The sequence below is a fragment of the Heliangelus exortis genome, chromosome 2 (assembly GCF_036169615.1).
Source record: "Heliangelus exortis chromosome 2, bHelExo1.hap1, whole genome shotgun sequence".
NCBI classification, from domain to species: domain Eukaryota; kingdom Metazoa; phylum Chordata; class Aves; order Apodiformes; family Trochilidae; genus Heliangelus; species Heliangelus exortis.
In genome coordinates, this window is record NC_092423.1 from 69803891 (window position 1) to 69819821 (window position 15931).

Genomic DNA, 15931 nt, shown 5'->3' on the forward strand with positions numbered 1-15931 from the left:
AAAATGGAAGTTCAAGCTCCAGCTGCAGTGCAGATGCCTCCAAAGACCCAGGCTGCTTACCACTGGCTTGCCTGTTACAAGCTCTACAGGCAGAACCATATTTTCTTACTGCTTACCTTTAAACATGAAAACTGGCCAGCATTAAACCCAAAGAAGAAGACTTTAGAAACAACTTATCTGGAAAATAATTACTCATACAAGGTTACTCACTGGGATCAGTTAACACATGACATATTAGCATAGAGTACTAACATCCAAGACCTGATTAGCCAACTCATTCAACAACAGCATTTCTTAATGTCTTTGCTGACCAATGTTACAGTCTAAAAAAAAAATTTACTACATATCTGAATATGTTCACTAGGAATATTAGCCAAATGCACCCATTAAACCTCCAAGACAGTTTCCTTGAAGTCTTGTTTCCTGGCACTATGCCACAATCCAGAAACTCATCAGCATTTACATCTGATGCAAGAAATTCTCCAATTCTGCACTGGATCAATGCTGTGCCAATAAGCTGGTCACATTAGTATATTAATTTTCTACCCCATGAAGCTTTGCTGGTACTTTGTGGTTTACTTAAATATGAACATCAGTGAGTTTCATGTGGGGAAATTATTTAAAACATTCTGAATATTTGATACCCACACCATTAGAAACTGCAAGAAAACAGAGCTGCTTGCTCCTGGAACAGAAAAATTCCATTAACACTTTCACAACACAGAGAACAGAAATGTTCCACACTTCTGCTTTTTCTGCACCATTTTGAATCATCTTATCATACACGTGGGGCAATGAATTCCCATAATATAGAACAAAAGCTCCTCCTTCTTCTTCACAATAGAGCTTTTTCATGGATAATTTTAATCTCTCCAATGTAACATTTTCATTTGCCAGCAACTGTTTCCTCATTTTCTCTAGCCAATCAAATAAAAAACTGTTTTTAGTTCTCCTGAGCAGAATATGCTGTTACATGCAGCAATAGCAGCATTTTTTATTTTCTTGGTTCAAAAGAGTGGAAGACACTGAGAGAAGAACGTGCTTTCCTGAAGGAGCTCCCTTTATTCACCCTGGATTAGAAGACAGGAGAACAACAATTTACTTTATTTAGTTTTATAAAACAATCTCTTTCAGAACAAAAATATATAAATGGCAATCAGCCTTTAGTCTACAGAAAACATATTTAGATCACACAAACTCATTCGGGCATCCATGCTCCTTCAGCCCACTGTCACCTTTGCATAAGAGCACCAGTCAATCCTTTAGAGACAATATTAAGTTTCTGCAGTTTTCACTAGGCAGCATGAGACCTTCACCCTCTCCCACTTCAAGCCTTTTGGCAGAGCTGATACAGCCAACTGGGATTTTAGAATTGCTATAGGCAACTAAAGATAACCATTTGGGAATTAATTGTTTTCCATGATGGATATTTGTCTTCTTTTAATGAAGCATTTTCTCCCAAAAGGTTTACTTAATCTGTTTTGTATAACAGGAGGAAAAAAGTTAATTAAAAATATTTAGTAATTCTTTACAGATTTATTGCTTTCAAAGAAAGCCTTACTCCTGAGTGCTATACTGACATAGCTAGGAGGAAAAAGAACAAACAAACAAACAAACAAGCCCCCTACATAGAATAACCTCTTTGCCAGCTCCTTGAAAATTTGTCAACATTTAGTAAACTAATAAACATTTAGAAAAACCCTGCAATCAACATCGACTAAAAGAAGCCTGAAACTGGGAGATAAAACTCCTAAGGCAGCCTATGTGACGTTTGTTGCCTGCACAGATTATTTTTTTTTAGCCTCAGTAGTTACCATGAGAGGTGAGTTGGCATTGGGATGCTCTCAAATTCCTCCTTGGATCAACCAGTAAAATGCTGACTAGCAAAAGCCAAACTTTGTGGGGGGCTGGAGAAACCAGACCTAGAGGGGTAAAGGTGCCACATTTATAGTAACAAACTCGAGTGTAATCCCACAGTCATCCATAGTGAAACTGCTGTCAGTTTCTTGGCTGATAAATGGGTTTCCAAACACTGGTTAAGCATAGGCCAGGAGCCACTCTCACAGGCAGCCTGCCTGCAACAGCCCTGCTTTGGAAAGCAGTTTAACTATAAAGAAGTAATTTTGGTCTCATGACTCCAGACCTATCTCTGGCACTGCAACTACTGGGACGGACACAGAAGGAAAAAAAAAATATGAAAACACCATGGCACCGCAGAGGAGGAGACCTTGCATGAAAATAGCAATAAAGCCACATGACTAGAAGCCAAAGTGAAACAGGCACACTGATGTGGGAAATTCAAATATATTCATCTTTCTGCTATGTAAAAAAAGTTAAGGGTGAAGAACTTCAGTGCATTCGACTTCTCTCCTGTAACAGTTGTTTTGGTCTGATAACCTTTTTCAGAGAAGACTACAAGTAACAAGACACGGCAGGTATACAAAACTTTTTATTGACAACAGAACAATAGAGAGGAAGGTCACCACTTCCCATTCCTCTGGAATGTTTCCATTTCACAGTCAGTCTGCTAAAAGTATACTTTTGTGGTAACAAGCAACACGAAGGCATGGAGCTGTCTGTAATCTCAGGAAAAATGTTCCCTCAGTGCAGTGTAAAGGGACTGACAGGGTGCCAGTGTGCAGCAGGCCCTGTCACAACACAAACACAGCAGGCAACTGGATATGCAGAGCCAACAGGCACAGACACAAAGCACTTAGAAGCCTCAAGTTATCTCCAGTATTTCTAAGGGTAATACCTGAAGTGCTACTCCAAACATACTCTGTTTCAGTAGTCAGTGCTTTCCTCCCTCACTCTTTTTGCTTCCCCTGTCCTCAAAGATGTGAGTGCTTCCAAAATGAATGGTACCGTGTCAGAGAATGCCTGAGCTTTAACATTTTGCTACCTCATGCATGCACTCGAGTTTACTTTCAGAAGCTTACATTGACATAAAGAAGGAAAAAAAAAAAAAAAAGTGCTGCATAACAATAAAAGGCTTTAGCTGTTAATGCATCCTCGCTAACAAAAAATTTTGCTGGCTGTTGAAGATACTCCTTGCAATATCATTTTTATGAAGTGTGTATCAAGTCTACTTAACATTTGAAAGAAACTGCATGTCAGACTCCCTTAACATAATTTTAAATACTCTGAAATGAAGTTTGAACTGAGAGTCAGTCTAAACAACAAAGCATTTTAATTGTAGCTTTCATAGCACATAGGACTACACACCAAGTGCATTACAAAAGCACTCTTTCTCCTGCCTAAGTTTCCTCTGCCTGCACAACTCTACTGGGAGCCCTGTGTGGTAGCTTACACATTTGTTAACATCTATTAATTTATTGTGGTTTTCCTTTACTTAGTAGATGTGCCTCTGGATGTGTAGACTGGTTGTTAAAGTGCTTTAAAATAAAACAAAACCCCCAACAAAAGAAAGCAGCCCTCAAAAAACCACAATAGATGTGAGAATTTTATCTGAAGGACTTTGTACAGCGCATTTACAATGTCAGCATAAATCACCTGAAACATGAGCATTCCCTGCAGACCGATGCAGTGCGAGCAGCCTCATACATTGGATACTGCAGCTCCTCTGGATTCAAGATGCAACATACTTACAAAAACAACCCTAGAAGCGCAGACAAATGCTGGTGGGTCTTCCTCTTCTTTTTTAGAAACATAATAAAAAAATCTGCATTACTCTTTCATAATTTAAATACATAAGTAATCTCCACTTTTATTACTTCATGACAATGACTTCAAATTTACATTATTTTAAGTACCGTCATAATAGCTCCATGTATAATACAGATATTTGCCCATATCCTGTCAGAAAATAAAAAAAAAGAAAAACCTTCCACTATATAAAAAAAAATATGCTGTAAAGACAAGAACACGGAACTTGGGGACTTGGTACAGACTATGATTTCAGTTTTATATCAACCACAGTTAACCCAAAATTAACAGATACACAGCGATATTCAAAAGCAGTGCAAATATCTTTGGAAGTTAGAATAAAATTATACTACAAGAACATAAGACAAGAAATTAAAAGGCAAGTACTTCAAGTACAGGAACCAGTCTCTGTGAGGTCCATCTTAGTGTTAGCTGGGAGTTCCTTTTCCCACCCTACTTCTTCCTCTGAAACACATTAGCCAACATTGCACCTGATGTAGTCAGCTGGCCCATTTTGTTCAAAAACTTGGTCTTTGTATCTTCACTTACAAGGCTTGCAGCAATTGACATCGAGCTAGAAAGTAAAAAAAAAAATTAGTGATGTAAGACTTACCAAGAAAACACTGTGCTGTTATTTAATAAGCAACTGAACTGTCTTTGCATTTTGGAGGTTAAGATCACAAAAGACCCATCCATCAACAAGAACTGAAAAAACATCACCACCAAGGCCAAATACACACTGTTAAACAAATTATCATGCCTACTGCCATTCAGTCCTACTGAAAAGTCATCAACTTCAGTTTTTAAAAAAGTTGCACATCCTACTTTTTACTGCCTTTAGAAGTCACCACGTTAGCATTTGTTAGCTATCTGGCAATTGCTGTACTGACCAATACCTCTGTGAAAGATCAGCTTTGCATTCTCACTAGAAGCATCAATCTTATTTAATGCAAGAATAACAGTACTGGTTCAGACCAGGCATATATCTAGGCCCAAGTATCCTGCCTCCAACAGTGACCATTGGCATAGATACAGGGAAAAGTAATAGCCTTCATTTCCAACTCTCTTATTTTCCAAATATTTCCATCTGAGCAGAATTTCAAATTGGTGTGGACTATCAGCCTAGTAACTCCCAATGAATCTTTATTCTTTATTGCCTGTTCAGTTCTCCCTTGATCCCCCTGTGAATTTCTTGTTAATCCCACTCTGGTGCTCTCAGTACTACCAGGTTTACCCCTTCTGCTTGCTGTCAATGTGATTCCTATTCCCTTTGCTCCAGTCTTCCATTCCCACAAGTGGGCTAGAAGGAGCAACCCAATCAATGTTGAACCTACAAGGTGCTTTGAACAACATGTTAAGAAATTATCCCAAAGCTCCATAATTAACAGGATTTTTTTAAATTTGCAACTGATGACTAAGCTCAACTTCAGATTTATGTAACAGTCTGGCAGAGTAGGAATAAACTGTCTCAAGACAGAGTGCAACAAGGCAGAAATATAATAGCAGGAGTATAAATAAATATGCCATACTTCCTATAGCTGTAGTTAAAGTGTCAAATGTATTTTTCAGTATTAGACAGGGCCAATTTTACATAAAACACTACCAGTGAAGCTCTCCCTTGTGAGCTCAGTGTGAAGCCTGCATTTCAAAATTATCCCTAAGATCACAAGATCTGTCTTACTGGCACAGGCTGCCAGCTTCCACTAACAGACACTTCAGTCTGCAAGGTTCTGAACAGTTCTTTTAGACACTTTCATGACAGGGGAGGTCAAACTGAAGTTAACTCCAAATTACTTCAACAGAATTTCAATTATTTCTTCAAAGGTAGCAGGTATGCATTTATAACTTTCTTCCATTTCATACCACAAAGAAAGGTGCTTAAAGGTACCAAATTCTGACTCTAAAAAGACACAGTACTTGGAAATTAAAAAAGAAAAAACAGAAGGGAATCTTCTCACCAAAGCTGTACTGCAGGTTCACAGATAGCTTAGCTGTATCGTAACTCTGCCCCCTCAAATGTATATCCCCCCCATTTCTACTTTTAAAACTGAAGTGACTCCCTCTCATCTTCATTTCCACAGTGCCCAACAGCCCCAGATCCTTGAAGGGGCATTCAGGATACCCAACATTATCACAAAGCATTCTATTAGGTGATTTTGTTTTTTTCAGTACATCTCCTATTAATGGAACAGATTACTGAAATCAATCATATAATTTAAAATCTTAGTATTAGCTGGTATTTTCTGAAAGCTCTGTGAAGTTCCTCATTCAATATTTACTGTTTAAGCAACATTTTTTTGAAAGTATGCTGTTTAAAGTTTCAGTCAAGAAAATTCTCAGGTTGTACCTCCTTTTAGATAATATCTGATTAAAGACATTTTGAGGGACATCAGCCATCTGACGTTGAAATTAGAAGTTAGAAACTGGAGTATCTAGAATGCTTTCTAATCTTATGTTAACGTAAACAGAAAGATAACCCACTTGACATTCTTAAAGGTTTAAATATGCTCCAGAAGTACTATTATTATACAAATCAAACATTTAAACGTAACAATAAAAAGAATATTAAACCAAATAACTTGAGTCTCATTAAAAAAAATAATCAGAGCACTCAAAAGGGCAGTAACAAAAATTGTTTGAAAAAGCAGTCCTATAGAAAAGTCCTTGCATTTACTCATTATTTTAAAAACGAAACAAAAAACAACCCACAAACAAAAATAATGTCTACACATCTATTGTTTGATCAGTGTCTAGATGAAATACATGCTATACAGAATTCAACTTGTTTTGAGGTTTAGCCCAAAATAAAAATTCATACTGGGTATTTAACAGTTTGTAATGTAAGTTGGTACCCATGACTGAAAGACCTTGTTAATTTCTAAACAAAATGTTCAACAGAAGTGGCTATCCAATATTTAAAAGGCAAAGTTTAACAAAAAAGGCAAAGTTTCTTAAAAAAAAATAAATTTCTGTGATCCCATATTATTTGGCCAACCTTTTCTAAGAGTAAGGGGCAAAGACAAGGTAACAAACAATTCTCTTATGACTGTTCCTGCATCCAAATTTATTTTTGTGCATACGTTCTAATGTCGTTAAGAAAAATCAGCAATTTGTCTCCTGATTGCATTTAAATACGTTGTAAAATATATTTAACACTGAAATTAGGAACTGAAATTGGCAAGGGCTTGGCAAGAAAAAGGAGATATTCGTGTATATGAAAAGGTCATTTTCTTGGTGGTAAAACATTTCATGTTAATATTTTACCGTGAAAGATTGCAACCATGCCCTGATCTTGAATAAGAAAGGGGAAGGCTAATTAAAGAATGAAGGAACACATTCTAAAAGCTTTTCCTTCTCAAATCTTACCGTACTCAGCAGTTGCATTCTAGAAGGAAATACACTGGATGTTGTACCATATCTGCATTTACCTGTTTTTGCAGTGGCTTAATAGGCCTAGTTGTGATTTCAAGATACTTTCAGAAGAGGGATTTTAAGTAATACAGATCTCTTAAATTTAGGTTAACATCTCTGCATTGATATAAGCTAAAGCACGGTAGTCTAAACCCCACATGAAATAAAAGTTGATCACTCAAACTCTAGGCACACGAAGAACAGGTTTGATGAACTAAGAAGATTAAATATTTGAGAGAAGCAAAAGCACATTTTTTAAAGAAACAAAATTAAAAATACTGTCCAATGCAAGTGCACCACTTGAGAATTAGGAAGAACTCAGCCAAATAATTTTGTTTCATGACCTTAGGTCTCACAGTTCAGCTAATATAGGTAAGATAACAAAAAAACACTTCATGTTAATGTTAATGGTGTTCTTTAAAGAGACCAATTTGATATTATGTTAATTTGCTGCACTCTGTGAGAGAAAAAAATTATTTCAGAATACATTTGCCTGAGAAGAAATCAATTTCATATATTCTAATAGTGTATGTCTCCTAAAAGACTGTCAAGAAGTCACTCAAGAGGTACTAAATTAAATTAAAACCCCATATATCAGACATAAAAGTCTTATCTTCTATGCTTAGCTACATCAACAGCCTTTTTTTCTTTACATAGTCAAAGTCTGATATGGTGGCTTTTTTATTGTACAAAGAATTAGAATGAAAATGAAAAAAAGAGTATCAGTTAGTCTGTAGATTAAAAACAGAGTCCGTAAAACCCAGGAAGGGGGAAACATTTGCCAAGGAGCTGATGTCCAGGTATGTAGCTGATTCTGATGAATCCACTTGTTAATAAAAATACTCAGTCATTGCTTATGTGCACAGGGTGGCTGGTGAGCTCATAGCAATTGCTTAGCGTCAGATCTACAAAGAGCCTGGGTGTTAATTCTGCCTTATCACAATTACCTATTGGATATCTGCTACATAAGGTACATATTATAGGAAAAGCCTCAATAAAACTAATGCAAAAAGTAGAGTGTGTCTAATGGGGCAAACTTAGCAAGTTTCTAACTTGCCAAGAATCATTATTGGTAGGTTGTTTTCTTAGGAAATAGCTGTCTTAGGTGCCCAACTTTAACATAGCTGACAGCAAGCTAAGCTTTCACCATTCTTTAAAAATAAAAAGCAAATAGGTGCTGAAGAATCTGAAGGATACAGAAGGGGGATGGGCATTCCCAGTATGACTACTGGGAGAACACACAGGTATGCAAGCTAGAAAGCTCCATTTATGGCAAGGCAGAAAGGGTAAGGCCAAAAGTACAAAGCTTGAGGAAGTAACATAGTGAAGCTCTGAGGAAAAAAAATTAACAGTATGAGTAAGTGCATCTTTTTGTTCTTGACTGACTGGCTATTTATGCTGCAAGCAAGGAACATGCCTGTGGAGTGATTAAGTCAAATAAACCTATTCTTATTCTGTGAATAACTAATATGAGAAAAAAAACCCTATTTTATCATGAAAATAGCTACTCAACTAGAATACACTTAGTACAGCCCCTACTTCATAATATTGCCATGTGAACAGGAAAGAGGAAAGAAGCTGACTGGCAGTGCACTTTGTGGATCTTAAAGGTTTTGTATTTCTTCTCCCTTACACAGGACTTCTATATGTCTAGACAGAACCAATTGCCTTACTAGAACAGATACACTATGGATTGTGATTAGCTGTAGAACTTACGACATTTTCAGACTTAAAATTATTTCACTTCCAAAGTCTGAAATTCCCTTCTAGTAGACCTTGAAGCGTTGACCTGATGCTCATGCCTCAAATGGATTCAGTTCTTGCCACTCCCTGGTCATTATTAACTACAGCAGTAAAGAGACTAATTACCACTAGTAAAACCTGAGGTATTTTATCTGGTGCATGAGAGACTGACTCTTTTTCCCACACTTTTTTGTCCATTTCTTGTAACCTTTCCTATTTCAGTCAACTGCCAGCTGCTTCCAGGATTTTGGCTGAGCTCTTTCAATGAGTCAATTTGTGCAGATACAGAAACATGCCATGAACAAGTTTCAGTAATTGTCCTGATTCCCATGGCAAGGCATCAAAGATGGAGCATAGATTCTCTTTTTCAGATACCTACTGTTTCTTCTCAAGCTCTTCCTGGCAACACTGCTGAGGATGGATAAAGTTATATAACAATCCATGAGAAGTTACCTGCCAGTATGCCATTCCAGGCTACAAGCAGGCAAGAGAACATAATGATGCCTTATAATGATGCTTAGCTTTCTGAATTTGTGGGTATGTTAGCTTCTTTTGTCATCATGACAGACACAAATACATATGATACCCCCCTGCCACAGGGATGCATAGACACCATGTGTTTGATGCCTCCTCACTACAGAGCTGAGTTTACAGAGCTTTTACAGAATGGGTGTTATACTGAAGTGCAACACAGGTGGCATTTCCCCAAAGCCAGCATTCACTAAGCAGCACATTCACACAGGTAGGACACTGGAGAAACTGTGCTCATGTGCACAGTCACATGCAAGCAAAGGAAGCCAGGAGCAGGTCATTACCATGACCAGAACAATTCCTTCAGCCTGCAAGCCATCCCCATGACAGAGGCTTGCTAGGTGCATGCCACATGCATTGCTGTAAGCACTCCCTGCTTTCTCACTTTCAGAACAGGAATTCAATTACTGTTCTAAATGGGTAAGAAATCTAGAAGAAAGTAACATGGGAAAACAAGAAGGTCATTGCTACAATACAATAAAAATGTCTTTTCCTGTGTTTTACACTGGAAATAGAAACAACCACAAACTGCATGACAGTTCCTAAGACCTGCCTTTGCATACACAATGTGTCAGTGCAGCATTTCTGATCACAAGCCTCAGACATCATTGCGGAATTCACTCCGCAGAACATTACTCTGGAGACACTGAAAAGGAGAAGTGGATGCCTTACCCCTGTGGTTCTTGGACGGTCTTATTATCCACTTTCTGTTCACATTCTTTTATCATGGAGCTTAAAATAACCTAAGACACATAAGGAAGAGAAATGCATGATATTTTTTTCTTTACATTAACACCTTGTAAAAAATCTACTCTGCAACTAATTCTGAATTTAGCAGGAGTGTTAAAAAAGTTTCTCTGATGTTCCTCAGGTGTATTTAAATTCCAGTTATCTGATAATGCCTTGTGGCTAGAAACAACACAACTATTCAAAATACTTTAAAGGAAGAAAATATTTTTAAATAGTTAAAGGCATTAAAGACTCCCTCCTCCTTCCCCTGGCTTTATAAAACAAAGTTAAACAAGTTTAAAACTCAGTTTTGTAACACACTTCCTTTTTTTTCAAACAATACTTTTACTTATTAGAAACTAACTTCAACATACATTCATCTTCCCTCTATTTTCCTTCAAAGAGTTTAAGTACCTTTTAAAATTTAAATCTTTACCAACATTATACATAGAAGAAAAAAATAAAAGGGAAGACAAAAATGTGATGGCATCCTGAGACATTTTAATGGAAACGAAGTTCTAAAGCAAACTTGATATCCTGTCATTGGTGTCTTTCAGGGTTTCTGAGAATCAAGGCTTTTTTTTCTTTACGGTTTCTGCAGAATATTTAAGACTAAATACACCCCACGCTTATATTTTACATTTTTCCAGCATACCAAAAATTTGAGAATGTTTTCCAGCAGCAGGCTTTGAAAGCAAATATAAAATGCATTGGACAGATATATAACTCCCTGCCTTGGTCACAGTAGTACTGTTTTAACACATCAAGGCAAGCATTTGAAGTATTTTGGCAAAACAGTTGCAACACAGAGTGTTAAACTACAAACATACACATACACACACACACAGGTACCCACTGCATCAATAGAAACTTTTTGAGACATTACACTTAAAATCTAAAAGGTAGAAAATTAGCAGTGTCTTTCTTACCCAAACCTAACTATATACAATAAAGAAAAAAACACCCTAATTTAAATCTCCAGAATACAAATCAGTCATCAATGGTTACTAACAAATAACTATTAAAAATGTGTTTATATACATAAAAAAGCTGGTTTGTGTCAAATACCTGTTAGACAGCTGCAGCACAAAATATCCTTTGAAACCATTCATTACACTGGCAAGCTGTGGCCTGGTTTGCAGATCTGTGCCAGTGTTCACTCTATTTCACCAAAAGTATTACTTCAACATTTGAAGCAGTTTGGGTAGCAAGTGTTGTATACTCTCAAATGTTTCAGAAAGCAGCAAACATGCCCATGAGTTTATCAGGACTACAACTCTTACTGCTAAAGTTGCTGTCCCTTGTTTGCATAAATTATGTACTTAAGAGTACAGAGGTATAAGAGAAATGCATTCAGAATTCCAACGAAAAAGCAAGCTTTGCTTTCTGTATCAAGAAAACCCTGAAAGTTCTAAGTACAGTGGCCACAGTTTTAGATACTTAGCAATTCTACCTATGCATTGGAGCATTTTCTGTATTTTTATACACCTATCTGAATCTAGATGTTCCAAATATCAACAATATGAAGTCTTTAACAAGGGGCAGAATGATTTAGAAGGACCCAGAATAATTTGAGCACTGGGATGGAGATTCCTCCTTCTGGAAAGGCTGCACAACACTTGGCTTAAATGAAACAATTCTGGCCTCTTCTCCAAAATAATTTGTCTTAAAGTTCATAGTGAAACAGAGCAAAGGTTTTTTGCAGTTTTTACATTATGATACTGCACATACTGCTCACATGTATTTCCTTGTGTTCCTTTGGTCATAGGACTGTCTATGAAATCACTTAGAAATTTAAATACACATTTGGTGACATTTAAAAGGCATAATATGCTTAAGTATTATAAACAATACTGCCAGTGGACTAAATATTTTTATCAAGTACTGATATCTCACTTTCAAACAACTCAAAATCCAATTATTTTAAAAAGAAGTAGAAGGCAAATGGAGATAGGGGGAAAAAGGGACTTGACATGGAATTAGAGATATTGGCAAAGTATCTCAAATGTCTGCAGAAGGTGAAATATTTATTTTAGAGATCAGAGGGCCAGGCTTAAATCCCCAATTTGCACTTCTGTTTAAATGAATGGAAGGAAAGCAAATATAAGGGATGAGTGAAAAATTCTGCCTGCCAGGATCCCAGGCAAATCCCACAGATGTAACATTTCCCAGCTGAGCATAAACTGTGTACTGATGTTAGAGCCACATGGGCTAAGGCTCTGTAAGTGAGGAAATGTGTTTTTGTGATATGCTATTTGAATCATGAATAACACCACAGTGATCAAAATAATGAGAAAAGTCTTACTTCTTTACATGCAAATGTGTAACTGACACAGTAAACCACATTTACTTCAGAAAACAGTTTTAAGACAGAAGGCTGGAAAGGCAGACACCAGGACTAACTTGGCCTCACAGGTCTCTATTATGGTGCCTACAAACATCCTGTTGTAGCAAGGAGCTGATTAAGCATCAGATTTCCATTTCTACAGTAAAAGCTGTAGTGAATTTTCTAACCTACTGGAGCGAGAGCATATATTTTTAAATTTATGTTTCACTCTCCTAAAAAAATAGGGCACTTGGCATCATGCCTGAAGCCAATTAATCACAGTGATGCAGAATGTGATAAAGGAGGATTGACAGCTGTCTTTACTAATTTATTTATTTATTAATCCTCTTTAAGCTGTCAGTTCCTTCTCCGGCTAGAAGACAAACTCCATAAAACAAGTTCTTTTGTTCTAATTGAGGCATCATTTGAGCTCAATATGCCCACAGACATTAGGAGTTGCATTAACAACTATATATATAAAAAAAAGGATTAGTATTTGTATCAATTATCCCATTACTGATTATGATAGAACAAATGAAGTTAAACCAAATCCAACTTTCAGATATACTCTTAGACTTCCCAAAACACAAAACATCTTCCCGCTCTCTCTGAATATGGAGTATCCCTGCCAGATCCCTTCCAGTACTGCCTGTGGTAAGTGCAATTCTGTCTCCTCTGACTGACACTCAGGCCACTACTGGCTGTTCTGACTCAGCCCTCTGAAGTCAAGAGTCATTCCTTTTAGTTCTGAAAGCTCCTCAAATTAATTCACCTCCAGCTCTACATACTGTAAGTTATAGAACATAATAGAATAATAAACAGAAAATAAAAGAATGAGACTATAGGCTATTATGCTGAAAATATAACTGGAAGAAGGGAAGATTTTACCAAGTATAAGAACTTAGAACACCTAGAGAGTATGATCACCTCAAGTCACTTTGTCTCAAATAGAAAACTAAACTATCTCTCATTTTCAGCTACTGACTTAATATCTATGTGTTTCAATCTGTTAGTGTTCATCCTCTTTAAGTATTTACAATAATTGGATAGTCATAAGGGTAAGATTTCTGAGTTTCTCAAGTCAGCTTCTCCTGCTAAGTCTTCTCTTTTGCTACTTTCTGTGAACTCCTTCCACCAGGGAAGATCTTGCTAGCTCCCATATAGTCCTGTTGACTTATAACCTGCTTTTTAAACTCAAAGAATCACAGAATGGATCAAGTAGGAAGAGACTTCTGAAGACCATCTGGTCCCAGCCCCTGCTCAAGCAGGGGCCAGCTGCCCAGAATCACATCCAGATGGCTTCTGAATATCTCCATGGATGAAGATTCGACAATCTCTGTGAGCAATTTGTGCTAGTGCTCAGTCACCCTCACAGTAAAATGTTGTTTCTTGATGTTCACACAGAACCTGGTCCTGTCACTGGGCACCACTGAGAAAAGCCTGGCTCTGTCCTCTTTGCACCCCCCTCTTTGGATATTTATATAAACCAAGAAGTTTCCCTCTGAGCCTTCTCTTCTCAAGACTGAACAGTCCCAGCTCCCTCAGCCTCTCCTGCTCGGAGAGATGCTCTGGTCATTTTTGTGGCCCTTCACTCAAGACTTTTCAGTTGGTCCATGATTTTATACTGGTGAACCCAGAACTGGAAACAGTATTCCAGATATGAAGTGCAACCCATGCATCTCAAGGACTATGCTTTCCTCATCCTTGCCTATAATTTTTTTCTTGCACTCCACCAATTTCTCCACCAACCATCTGCACTTCCTTGAATATATTGTGGCCACTGATTTTAATGTATCCTTGTTTGGTGAAAAAAACACAGTAAAAACATTTCCCTTTCCTTCTCTTTACAAAGATCTGTGTTTCTACATCTGTTTCGCTGCATATTCATTGAATATTTCGCTGCAGAGGGATTCAGCCTAAAATTACTTCTACAAGATTTTACTCTTTTCTAAATCATGTGACCTTCAAAAAAACCCCCTTCATACTATGTTTTAATACTACTTTAATACTATCCTTAACTTTTAAATATCACTACATTTAGCTACATTTTGCTGCCCCCTGCACCTCATACTCAGTTAGTAAATCTGGCTGCTCACCTCATGCTCTGGTGAGAGATGTTCCATGTCGGTTCGTAAACACTTAAGTCCTGGTAAAAAGTGATTGACCATTAAATCCTCTGAAATAACTAAAAAACAGGTTGTTAAGGTATTATAAGGATTGTTGTATACAATTATACACATATCTTTTTTCTGTCTTCTGATAGTTATTCTACTAAACACAGGGGCAAGCTACAGCCACAAAACCCAAGGAAACAGAACAGCATTTGGCACTTCATGACCAATAAAAAGGTTAAAAGATTTTAAACATATTTAACTTCATGTATTTCATATCTCCGTACCATTCTTTCATATTTTTTCTTAATTTACTGGTGAAGATCAAGGTTTTAGTTCCTGTAGGGTTTTTTTGTTTGGTTGGTTTTTTTTTTTTAATATCTATCAGTTCTACTGATAGATACTACTGGGTCTGGTTGAGATGGAGTTAATTTTCCCTATTGCAGCCTGATAACAGCTGATAACACACCAGTGTTGTGGCTACTGCTGAGCCGTGCTCACACATCAGGGCTGGCTCTCCAGCATTGTCCCCTCACCAGTAGGATGGAGGTGGGGAAGACCTTGGGAGGGGACAGGCAGGAGAGCTGACACAAACTGACCAAAGGGATATTCCATACCATATAGTACCTGCTCAGTAACAAAAACTAAGAGAGAGGATGGGTGGCACTTGTTAATATGATGTTTGTCTTCTGGTGCAACAACTATGTGTTCTCTGTTTCCTGGGAGGTGGCTGGATATCACCTGATGATGGGAAGAATAAATCTTTTGTTTTCCTTTTGCTGCCATGAGTGCCTTTTCTTTTATGAAACTTCTTTTACCTTGACCCATGATTTTTTTTGTTTGTTTTTTTCAATTTAATTTTCAACACATTCCAACCCTGTTTCTACTGAAATGGGGAGTGATCACAGAATCACAAAATGGTTTGGGTAGGAAGGAACCTTAAAGATTATCTAGTTCCAAGCCACAGTTTCCCTGGGCAACCTCTGCCAGCATCTCACCTCCCTCACAAGAAAGAAATTCTTCCTAATGTCTAACCTAAATCTCTCCTCTTCCAGTTTAAAACCATTACTCCTTGTCCTGTCACTACACACCCTTGCAAAAAGTCCCTCTCCAGATTTCCTATACACCCCGAGGTACTTGAAGGCCTTCTAGGTCTTCTAGGAGCCTTCTCCAGGATGAACAACCTGAACTATCTCAGCCAGTCTTCATCATGGCCCTCCTCTGGGCTTGCTCCACAGCTCCATATTTTTCCTGTGTTAGGGATTCCAAAACTCACAGTACTCCCGGTGTGTGAGCCCATGAGAGAGGAATAGAGGAGCAGAATCACCTCTCTCAACATGCTGGCCATGTTTTTTATGATGTGGCCCAGGATCTTGGCTTTCTGAGCTGCAAGTGTATATTGCTGGCCATTGCA

General features: G+C 37.5%; 1 protein-coding gene across 5 annotated transcripts in view; it reads right to left on the bottom strand.

The window, feature by feature from the left end:
* Positions 1 to 2431: 2431 nt before the first annotated feature.
* Positions 2432 to 15931, bottom strand: part of RELCH (RAB11 binding and LisH domain, coiled-coil and HEAT repeat containing) — a 72735-nt gene continuing 59235 nt past the window's right edge. For all 5 annotated transcript variants that reach the window (XR_011724400.1, XM_071736613.1, XM_071736612.1 and 2 more), the window contains 3 exons: positions 14503 to 14591; positions 10024 to 10094; positions 2432 to 4240 (listed from right to left, as the gene is read on the bottom strand). Coding sequence is in view for 4 of the 5 variants with exons in the window: in XM_071736613.1 (XP_071592714.1) it covers positions 4120 to 4240; positions 10024 to 10094; positions 14503 to 14591 (281 nt within the window). In the remaining variant the exon portion in view is untranslated. The remainder of the gene's footprint in view (positions 4241 to 10023; positions 10095 to 14502; positions 14592 to 15931) is intronic.